This window comes from Neopelma chrysocephalum, unplaced genomic scaffold (genome assembly GCF_003984885.1).
Source record: "Neopelma chrysocephalum unplaced genomic scaffold, ASM398488v2 Primary Assembly neopelma1_25, whole genome shotgun sequence".
NCBI lineage: Eukaryota > Metazoa > Chordata > Aves > Passeriformes > Pipridae > Neopelma > Neopelma chrysocephalum.
The window spans coordinates 33,155,230-33,167,407 of record NW_020897694.1 but is presented as its reverse complement, the minus strand read 5'-3'; the positions used below and the strand labels follow the sequence as shown (position 1 = coordinate 33,167,407).

The following is a 12,178-nucleotide window of genomic DNA, read 5'->3' as shown; positions in this document are numbered from 1 at the left end:
TAAAGGAATCCCCTTAGTGACAAGTGAATGACTCAATGCTTTTACAGTAAGTACATTTCTACACGATGGGATTTGAGAAGGAGCTCTTCTTTGTACTAAAGATCTAAGTCTTATCCCACATTTACTGAGCTCATTAAACAGACATTGAAAGCTTGTGATATTCAGTATGTGAGCACAAACTAGTAGTAGTTTGCACTCATTTTCTTTTACTTCAAAACAGTGCAGGTACGTGCACTCAAATCAGTTATTGCATCTTGGCACAACAGACAGTAACAGCTACAGAAAGGTCTACTGGAAGTAGGAATTCAACCACAAAGACTTGTCTAGTCAAACCCATGAGATTTGAGAATGCTCTAGAATTTAAATTGATTAACTACTTTTGAACAACTCACATTTACAGTTTTAACAGTCAGTACAAATCATCCTTGTATACTGGCTCAAAATGTAAAAGGCCAGTCAAAATACAAGCATATGGAAACCAGGGAAACCAATCACTCGAGAAAAACTTATGCTAGAATCTGCTTGTCTGCTGTAAGCTACATCCTACTCAGGAACTTCATCATACTTACTTCACTGAGATCAGCAATTGTTAGATTCATTCCTGCAAGCTGTTTCCACACTGGCTCAGCCAGGTTGAGGCTCAGAGGGCTGCCAGTCCGGATAGCAATGCCCAAAAGTACACCTGTAAGTTTAAACACTTTTTTTAGATTCCCAATATTCTGATCATGTAATGCCAGTAGCATATCACGAAGTAGGTAAGAAATTACCAAGAAAACGAAACATGTTCATATGCAGGAGCGACTTGGCAGCAGGATTTAATAGGAAACAATCTCTGTTTGCTCCAGATTCATCTCTTCCATTTGGTGTCACAATTAACAGAGGGGTCAGCCCATTCTGAAGCTCTTCACACATTTCTGCTATTGATTCACTATAACCTCCACCACAATCATCCACAGATTCACCTTGAAGAAAAAAGGCTCAAAATTAAATGTTCTTTCAAAAATAACTGAAGTATTGAAACAAACTGTATTTCCTTCCACAGGGATAACTGAGTAAACAAAAGTTTACTAAAAGCTGTGCTGTCTATCTCTTGAAAACGCTTGAAGTTTTGCTCTCTGTTTGGATGTTTCCAGCTCATTGTAAAATGCATTACTTAGAAGATTACATGACATATCACAGTGACAAAAATACTATTTTGACAGAGCGTAACTAATTTTTTTTATCGCTGTCCACTACTCAAAATAAAATAGAACAGAGATAGAAAAGGAAGTGTAGCTTTGACTTTCATGAGTGGCATTTTAAATTAGATATATTTTATTGAGCCTATATTCAGTAGATAGAATGGCTCTTCAATTTCAAATATTTTTCATTAAAAAGCTCAAAGTGATATGGTGATTTGTAGAAACAACCTTACCAGTAAAACCAGCTACCCAGGATTAATTACCAATTCAGACAGCTCAAAAACTGGTTTAGGTTTTGCAGAGTGTTTGCAGCAAGCAGAATAGCTGCCCCTGGAATTTGAGGAGAATCACAGACACATTTCCATTAAACTTGAGGGGTTTTATAGAATAATTTAAAAAGGTTTTTTACTTCCTAACATTTTAAGCACTTTGTCTACACACATACATTGTTTTCTGTATCACTTCCTTCCTTCAGGTTCTCCAAGAAAGTAAATCTCAAGAAAACTGTAAAGTTAACTGCAAAGTAGAGGGGTGGGGTGAGAAGAATTCTCTTACCAACAAACTTGACTTTCCAAACACGATGAGGAAGCAGAAGGCTATCAGGGCTAAAGGAACTCATTTTAGCACACATCTGTCCAAACACTGACTTTGTACCATCAGGTCCAGCCAGTCCTCCTTTACTTCTGGAACGCTTTACCTATTGAGTAAGCATATTATAAAAGTCACAGTAAGAACATGCTTCAGCTGGCATTACTGTGCATATAGAGAAGGAATTCTCAGTACCCTCAACCACCAACACCTTACTTATCTTTCATTTCAAACAGTTTGTTCATCTGTCACTACGCAGCACTATATCTGTTTATCTTTCAAAGAAAATGAAAAGACAGAGGGATGTCAATGATAAAGTCTGATGATAAAGACTTCTTTCCTTATTTCTGAAGAAGCAGCCAATGCATCAGCAAATTCAGTTTTTCTAATTGTAATTTTCATCCTGTCTCTATTCACACAGTCAATTGACAAATCTGGGTTTTTCATACGAGACAGATCAGAGGCTGTGTTGTTGGCCAGTAAACTGAATATGTGTTATTCTTATATTCGTTAATGATAAGAACTAAATATGCATCTATGATACTTACTAGGAGTCTCTAACAATGAGTAAGTGCTACTAAAATACATATGCATATAGACACAAAGGTAATGTATTCTAAGGCACCTATAGAAAAAGTGTATTTTAAGAGCTGATGAAGATACATAAGAATTGGCGTGCAAGGAAAATCCTATGGATTTTGCTGCAAGAGATGCACACAAAGATGGTAAGAATATAAAAAGCATTTCACCAGTATAGAGAAGAAAAGAAATGGAAAGTAAATAGAGGCCTGGAGAAACACAAGGTATTTTTTTCCCCTTGGTGTTCTGCAGGTTATATTCTCAACCTGTTCTGACTGCAAAGGAACTCCTACAGTGCACACAGTTCACCAATATCCGTGAGACTGTTCATTCAGAAATAAACCAGACTCATCCCACTAACCTGTATTTAGTTCCTCTACAAGCTACAGTGAATCTCAAAATCCAGTTGTTCTGATGGCTTTGGATAAAACAACCATCACATTTCTTTCAGGTTTTATTGAAAGACTGACACACCCAAATCTTCCTCATGTATAAGATGTTCTGTATCAACACAAGCTGGTTTTATTTCAGTGGATTTCTGAGAAATTTGTATGCCCAAGAAGTTTTACGTTGAGAACTAAGTCAGAGTCTTCTCTTAAAAAGAAGAAAGTTTGAATAGGTGGTCTATGACAGCACTAGTTAATTCACTGTTTTTTTCAAATCTCACACTTAACAAATTAATCAAGTGACAATAAAAATGGAAGAAATCCTGCCTGAACTGAATAGGATGGAATGCACATGCTATTACACATTCCATTTAATATTTATTTCCTAACACTTAAATTTCATTTGATTGATAATTTAGATGCAGGAATGATTAAAATTTGACTTTTAACAAAGCAATTTAAGAATGCCATGAAGGATTATTGGCATTTCTGCCAGCATCTTACTATATTGCTTGTTGACAGATGCCCATAATAAGTTATTTTAGGTTACTATCAAAGAGTAAAACACTTCACTGAAAAACGGCAAAAATTCATACAAATACGTTTAGGTAACAATCCACTACAGGTATTTTTGCTTTTTATTGTAGAGGTCTAGAGCACAGTATCTTGCTCAAAATCATCCCCTTTAGAGATGCAGTGAGCATCCTGGGAAAGCTATTTTACTGAACAGCGTCAGATATAACCCTCACTGAATACCTGAATACCTTATTAAACAGATTGTACAGCATCTCAATTTTTTAAAATACAGTTCCAGCCTTCTTGCAGATCAGATAATTTTTAGCATAAAACAAGTTAATAAGTTGATTAGAACCCAAGAAGGATTTTCATAAAAGTCTTCCATCAGAAGATACCAACCTAGGGAAAACTGCCCATTCTTGCAACAGAGGAAACAAGGCAGCTCAGAAGCAGCATTGAGTGAAGTGTGGAAGAACCAAATTCAAGAACTTGCCCTAATGAATAATCACTTATTGTGAGCAGCACTATTGCAACAAAGGGGGAGAGTCACTCAAGTCAATCTGTAAGCTGGTTAAAGCATTTTCAAGTGATGAAGAACAAAATTTAAGTTCTTTCTCTGAATCACAAAACTTTGTATTTGTCTAAAGCAGCTTGAAATTACCCATTAAAATACTGGCCATTCTATGAGACTCTCTTCAAACCACAGAAGTTGGGAGAAATGTAGTACATAAAGCCATGCAACTGGACACTAATAAAAAAAGTTTACGAAAAGATGACAGCTTCTTAGTAGGAATCAGCCAAGAAAGAGAAATATATACAGTTCACGGACAAGACAGATCTATGAGGAAAACGAACACAATTCAAGGATATGTCACGAAATCAATCTCCAGAAGAGGCGGTGAAGTATCAGTGTAATAATTATAAGAGCACAGACATAGTCTCACCCGTACACTGAGTTTCAGTTACCTATGTTCAAAATGAAATGCTACAGAAAAATAAGAGTATAAAAAGGCAAGGAGTAAAGAAAAGACTAGCAAAAGCACAAGCAAACAAAAAACCTCAGCCTGATCAGTGTAGTAAAATGAAGGCTGTCATGAAGTAAGAGTTCTTTAAAAGTACATTCTATAAGGGAGAAGACGAAACCAAGACGGAAGAATGATATTTAAACTGAAATATAACCCTCAAAAAAGAACAAATCATTCATTCATATGCTGTGCCTACTATAAGATCAGATCATTTTTACTCATCATGTTATTGAGATTTCTATAACCCACATTTAATAAGGAGTCCTAGTCTTAAAGTGGCATTTCATATATCCATACGTGTCACATTCCTCCTTTGACAGTAGAGAACATTAAACCAGCGGACTCCTTGCAGTATTACATTAATGAAAGCACACATTCTCCTTCATAACTGAAATTTTTTTCCTTTTGAAAAGGAAGGAATTCCTTTCAACTGCAGTGGAAAGATACGTTTTAACAGCATTCTGAAAGTGTCTGCCTATAAGTCATAACACACTGTCCAATTGACACCACACAAGCTACATCCATACTTAAACACTGGATAAATCTATCTGCTAGTAAGAGGGTCAGTAAGTAAACCTGAGCACTGGAACCCTGTCTAGACATATAACTGTTAGTTCACTTTCTGGACTACTTCTATTACACCTTTCCAGAACAAGGCCCAGATGCTGTTTTGGAACATTTCACTTAATGACTATTCCCAGAAATTACTATGGATAAAACTGCATCAAATATGGTTTTTATGCCCTATACAGTCCTCCAACAGCATCCTAAACTGTCTCTGTGCATTCAAGCTACACTCCTTTATGCTACACCTCAAAGCATAAAATATCTACACTCAATTTTATTCTACAGAAACACCAGGTTGGCACTTGGCTGAGTTACAGTACAGCCATCACATTGTATTTCACACACTCTGAGCAGGAAAACTACATAACACTATGATGTCCCACCTTTACAAGACTCCCAACAGAAAAAAAACAGGGCCAAGCTGTATGTAAGGTGAATGTGATCTACTCTAAAGGAATCTGGTCCATGTAACCCTTGATCTTAGGACAAGGGAGTGGTGTTTTGCTTGGTTTTACACTGCAAGTTAGACAGTTGTTACGTCCAGTTCTGGTACTTCCAAAGAAACCACTGAACAGCAAGGGATGCTAAGGAAGTATTTTAAAAAACAAGTTAATATCTGGAAAACAACTTTAAATTAAAAACTCATCTGTTTATTTTATACAATTGAAGATGAAGTGAATTGACTGCACCATATAATCTATAAACTGCAAGAACAGTTTTCTGAAAGCAAAGACATTTTAGGGCCTAGTTGCACTTTAACTTACAACTGCAAATAAGATGAACATTTTTAAACTGACAATTAGTTTTTTTGTGACTACGTAAAGCAGCTTTGAATCTTCAATTAAATATTATAAAGGATCAAATAAGAATCCACATTCTCATTCTCAGCAAAAGATAACTCAATAAATTGTGAGCCATCCTTTGTACATTGTAATCAGGTCAGATTACGAACATGGCCCTTTTTAGCCTTCACTTGGCTAAATCTAGGAAAGACTTGTGTTAAAGCAGTATTTCATTTCCCACAGAAGAGGGGAAGCTACCAATTCATCTCTAGAGTTCCAGACAGATTTAAGTAACAAACATGCAAAAATACATGAGAAAGCCTATCTCAATTAATGAACTCAACTGTTCATTAAGGAGGACAGTAGCAAATGAGCCCAAAACCTACTCACTAGTTTCCTGCCTAAAATGGTTGCACTCACTAATTTATTAAACTTTCTGAATACAAACACAAAAAGTAATAAGAAAATCTCTGGCACTATAAACTAAAATACCACATTTTTATCACAGAACATTACTACAAAAAAATTTTAAGTGCACATAGAAAAAGGCAAAGAAGCAGAAACAGCCACATTAGGGTGTATTTCTGTTCACTAAAAGAAAACTAATCAGTCAAAATTTTCACAATCTCTCCACTCTAACCTTACAAATAGATGTTCTTACTTTTTCCAATATACCAGGAAAAAAAGAAAAAAAAGAAAGCAGCACCAAAGAAAAGAAATGCATGAGGACTCTGTAAGATCAGGCTTCAGTCCATTTAAATGAAAACAATGTTTTACTATTCTATGTTACAGAAATATCTATGGAAAAAAGACACATCTGGCCTAAGGCACAACATTACATTTTCTAACGTCAATGATAAGGAAAAAAGCGCTTTTGTATCAAAGAGTTCTGCAATCAATATGACCACATGTGATGACCAGCAACGGACAAGAGTTGATCAGCCTGATATTTAACTATATTCAAAGGCTTTTTTTCCTTTGCTTTTTTTTTTTTGCCCTTCCTGTTCTCTGTTATGAAAGCAACAGCTGAGTAATTCAGCTGATCATCTGGAAAGGTAAGAAAACCATCAGAATCTCTGTTCCCTTAAATTATCTAATATAGTGAGTTTTGAAAAAGCAGTCCTTTGTCAAGCAGGACATACTTTGCTCATCAGAGCCTAAACCATTCACTTAACATTTCACAAAGTACCCCCCTCTCTCCAAACAACTACACTGTGGATGAAAACATACTAAAAATAAGTAGGCCTTACATTCAATTATTCATTGTTTGATTCACTGATAAAAATTAAACTCTTCAGTTCTCAGATACCAAACAGCTGAAAAAAGGGGTTTGATCAACATAGCACTGCAGGCTAAACATACAGATAGTACATGGAAACTTCAGCATCAAATACCTGTATCCTGTTGAGCTCTACAACTGGTCCATGCTGACGATCTCTCACCATAGTTGCTTGCACAACTTTTCTGAAAGCTGCTTCCTAAAAAAAGGAAAGTACAAAAAGTTAAGATAGTGGCAAAACTGCAATCGAATAAGAATGCTGAACATATTTCACAGATAAACACATACTTAGTTCAACTCAGGAAAAAAAGACTCAACAGAATAGAGAAACTGATCCTGCAATGCTATCCTTCAGCAATTTCTTTCTGAGTACACAACAAAACACTAGAAAAGGCATAACACATCTGAGTATTCTTTAGAAGAAATAAAACAAGCATCAAACAGTTTTGACATACTAAAAACAAACAAAATCAACAGAAGATAAAGCTGTGAGATGTTAGTCAAGGATCATGTTATTTGCACTAATATGATTCACATCTGAAACAGTGGGGATACTAAAAAAGTAAACAAGAAAGTCCCTCCTGTATAACTCAAAACCATGGCTTGAAAGGTTGCACTGCCCCCAGATTCAATTATTAAGCAACCAACATACTGATGAGTACAGGTATAAATTAAGTTTATACCAGAATTATATATGTATATGGAGAATAATTAATGTCACAGAACAACAACCACAAAAGCAAAAAAAAGCTTTTTATGCAAATTCAAATATCTTCACTAAATATTTGGATCTGATTTTACAGCCAGTTTCAAGCAATATTAAGAATTTTAAGTCTTTAGAAACTCTGACAGTAAGCCTGACTTAGATGTCTAGATATGAATATGGCATTGCAACTGCTGCTGCCTCTGTTGAATGTTTCTGAAATATACCTGATATCACATTTTATCTTGTATGTGAAACCTTTCTGTAACTATTCTGCAGACTTAAAGTAAATGAGGTTGAATGCGCCTCCTGCACGCCCATTCTTATATGTAACATCATATACGTAAAGACTGCAAATTAATAGCACTAATGTGTCATGAACAGAACAGCTAGTATTTCTGTTTCTTTTTTCTCCAGTGTAGGTTTTGATGAAAAATGTGTTGCCTTCCCTTGGTCTGTGAAGTATGTATACAGCTTGATTGTTCCACTACAAAATTTTACTGGAGTCTAGAAAAAGAGACCTTGAGACAATACATGCGCTAAGGAGTCTAGTTACAGGCCGTGTGTCTTGTTTAAGGACATAGAACAGCACTGCAGGGGGAAACTTAACTGCTTCTCTTTTCAAAGATATCTCCCAGCAGACTTGTCTTCTTATATAATGTTTTCTTTTTCAGTTAGACAAATTACTATGACAGTGAGAAAATTCAGATCCAAAACTAATGATTATACTGAAGGCAAGTCATGTTTTCACAGGCCTACCATATCTAAAATTTTGAGTAAGTCTTGCAGCTTCAAAGCATTATAATTATCTACATTTTCTCATGACTGACTTTACTTACAACTATAAAAATCCACTTTCATTACCAATTTGGGATTGAACTCTTAGGTATTCTATTTTCACTTTTAGCTCAGTCTAATAAATCAAGTTTGTACGTGCACAGAGCTTTGGATCAACTAGTATATCACCTGACCTTGACAGAGGAATGCAAACAGGTATGAACTGGTCGTCATCTACTATCTCACATTTTTTCCAGGAAACCATCTACTGAATTCTCCAGAAGAATTCAACTATACTGCAAACTAAAGATTTACAGTGTAAAGTTATTGTCAAGATCAACACACAAAAGCACTATGTTGAAGAACTGTGAAAAACACAGCAGAAAGAACACAAAGCAGTTTGCATCATCAGAATGCAAATATTTGAGATACAACAGAACAAATTGAGATATATCTTCTTTCTTCAGAAAGAGTTCAAACAGCACATTACACTTACAGTTACAAATCTCCCCCTAAAAAACACTCTGATAAAATACCTTTCCCTGTGAAATCAGTATTCCCCGTAATGTGTCAAACCCAACCGAGGGTCCTTGGCCAGTTTCTTCAAGTCTTCCTTCAAGATCAAACATTGGAATGCAAGGACAGAAGAGTTCTGAAATGTGGTGCAAGAGCAGAAGCCTGTTTCTTAATGAAATGATGGGAATTTCCTGCAGATGATTGTACTCCATAGGAACCTATGATAAAGCAGTGATATCTAAATGTAATTTAGAATTATTATATAATTTATTTTATTAAATGTAACAACAACCTTTACATTTGTAGATAAATTTGTAATAGAAATTCGGATATTTGTTTATTCATACTGTCAAAATATAATACATGGAGTTCAGTTGTTTCTAAAAGATACCAATAGTATCCATCTAAACTGAAACAAGTATTAAAAATATGATGGTTAGAATATAAGTGCTATTCCATATTTTACAATTTATCCAAGAACAAATACATTTTACATTCTGTCATCACTACACCCAGGCCTTATAGCTGAAATACATAATATTCAAAAAACAATCCTCTCAACATAAAGCAAGCAATGAAGAACTCCACTGAAAGGTATAACATTTTCATAGCTGCGATACAGAATTAAATTCCTGCCAGTGTACAAACTCAGTTACTGTTCTGCAGTTGGATTAAAACCTGAATGAAGATGCTTTTTCAGCTCAGAAAAGCAGAATCCTTTGAAAATACAAAAGTAAAACAAAGTAACTGGCTCAAACATGAAGCCAAATCAAAGCACACTAAGCTTATGCAGGGATTTAAAAGGAAATACATCAACTGAAAGAGCATATAAGCATACTGAGTACATTTAAATCTGAATTCAATAAGCCAAAAATATTACCTGTGTAGGGAGCTTGCCAGCATTAGCAGGTTTACTGGTTGACCAAGCTAAAGTATGTGCTGAGCCACAGGCTACTCTGTTGATCTTTTTACCCTGAAGTGCTGCAACCAAGCGCGGTCTTTGGATGGCATTAGTTGTTCCATCTCCAAGCTGCCCTTCATCATTATCTCCCCATGTATACACTTCCCCTAAATCAATAAAAATAATTGATCATTCTGAAGCTAATATACAAGCTTTTTGCCCTTTTTTTTTAAATTAGTATTTATAAAACATTTAACTGAATGAGGTCTTGGGCTGTAATCAAGACTTCTAGGACTGATGGCCATCCTGAAATCCACTATCTAGTACAGATAAATATTCAGTGACATAGCTAGGTCCACAGTCTATGTAGAGCAGCTAGCATAAGATGCATTTCTTTTCTAGCAGTTTGTATAATTAAAGAGTTCTGTTCAGAATAGGAGAAAAAGGTGGAGCAGAAGAACAACAGAACACCAGAAACATAATTTCATGGAAAAAAACAAAGCCAATATTAAAAAAAAAAAAGAATTTAAAAAGGCTTACCATTTTATATGAGACAAAAGATCCTAAAATAAGTTATATTACTAGAAAGGACATTAAAATAGTTGCTCACAGTTGCAAGATAATTGGAAAATACTTTTAAAGTAACAACCTTGATCCTGAGCATTCATTTTCTGCAGCTATATTTCACTAGCACCCATAAAACACTCAGTTATTGTGCAGATTTGTTAATTAAATGGGGGAGTGAGTCTGCTACAAAGGATATTCAGTATCTCAGCCTGCTTTGTAAGAAGCAATATTGTTTGTGCAATGCTTCATTTAGCAAGTTAAACACTTCAGTAGGCCCACAAGACTGCAAAAAAAAAAAAAGCCATATGCATTCAATGCTACTGCTTGATCATTCTGTAATTACTTTTAGAGTTCTATATTTTTCTTTGACCATCAATGTGTATGCAACTTGAATTCTTTAATTTTCATCAATTTATTTTTATGTGATCACTTCAAATCAACATCATGCTTGCTGCTTAAGAAACATACAACATCTGCAAACATAAAATGTATCCATGCACACAGAAAACCAGTGTTTTTTGCAAGGACAACCTACGAACACCTGACTAAAAGATTAAGTTTCATTTTATTCAAATTCAGTGCTGAGAACTAAATAAATTATTTGATTATTATACCATCTTCAGTGCAGCAAACACAGTGCAAAGACCCTGTAGCAATTGCAATGACTTTCTTTCCTTGCAGTCCCTGCACTTGTCGTGGTCTTCTAACATGGTCATCAGATCCATGACCTAAGCGATGATAATCTCCTTTGCCCCTGCACAGAGAAGAGTAAAAAAGTTCAAAATTAATTGTGGAAAAAATGTAACAACAGACCATGTCTGATATTTGATCTGCAGATGTAATTATAAAGTCCAATATCAAAATATTCTCCAAATATTCAACTTAATTATCCCTCTTTTGTATGGATGTGATTCTGCTGACACAGTACAAATTCTTGTGCTGCTCCTACTTATTCTGCGTAGGTCCTTTTAACACTTTTGCAGGGGATGGTTTATTTTTTTCGTCTTAAAGGGTCAAGTATTAGAACCATTTATCTGCAAAAACACTACGTTTACTGATCTCAGAGACTCGAACTTTGTACAGTTTAAGGATATCTAATGTCACGCAAACAAGGTGGCAGAGGAAAGCTGGGAAGGTATTTTGCTTAGTCTTTTTAAACATTTTAGTTTAGTGGTTTAAATGACAAAATTTGGAGTGGTGTAGGAAGATTAAAACAACGAATTCTAAAATCAAATTCTCACATTGCAGCCACCACAAGCTAGACACAATTTTGATAACACATGAGAATGTTATTTATGCTATCATCTTCCACCCTGCATGACACTTCATGCTTATAATTCTACTGTCTCCAAAACAAAATACTTGGATTTTTCATTCACAGCACTACAAAATGTTCCCAAAAGAACATTAGTGGATTACTAATCAAGATTGAGGAACTCAGAAAATTTTTGATGGGGTAGACCAAAACAGTGAAGGCAGTGTATTACTAATATCTGTTACAGACAAGGTTGCATCTAATACTGTCAAAATAACTAATACAGAATACTTACCATGTATATACTGCTCCAGATTTGGTAAGGGCCACAGAAAATTGTGATCCACATTCTACTTTAACCACTCCAAGGCCTGTGAGGGAATCAATCTAGAAAAATAATATCAAATCAAATCAGAGTTAATAAAGGAGGCTATAAATCCATAGACTGCACAGTGTTAAGTAAAATATAATGTTCAAATGTATAGCTATATGTATATTCACAAATTAAAATGTTTATGTAGATAATTTAGAAGAATTCTACTCCCTTCATGTTTCT

At 35.1% G+C, this 12,178-nt stretch overlaps 1 protein-coding gene across 4 annotated transcripts in view; it reads right to left on the bottom strand.

Moving 5' to 3' along the window:
• The window catches only part of HERC2 (HECT and RLD domain containing E3 ubiquitin protein ligase 2), a 108,540-nt gene that overhangs the window by 4,711 nt on the left and 91,651 nt on the right, over positions 1-12,178 (bottom strand). For all 4 annotated transcript variants that reach the window (XM_027674833.1, XM_027674834.1, XM_027674832.1 and 1 more), the window contains 8 exons: positions 11,918-12,009; positions 10,982-11,121; positions 9,780-9,967; positions 8,920-9,117; positions 7,019-7,102; positions 1,737-1,878; positions 768-962; positions 570-682 (listed from right to left, as the gene is read on the bottom strand). In XM_027674833.1, coding sequence (XP_027530634.1) covers positions 570-682; positions 768-962; positions 1,737-1,878; positions 7,019-7,102; positions 8,920-9,117; positions 9,780-9,967; positions 10,982-11,121; positions 11,918-12,009 — 1,152 coding nt within the window. The remainder of the gene's footprint in view (positions 1-569; positions 683-767; positions 963-1,736; positions 1,879-7,018; positions 7,103-8,919; positions 9,118-9,779; positions 9,968-10,981; positions 11,122-11,917; positions 12,010-12,178) is intronic.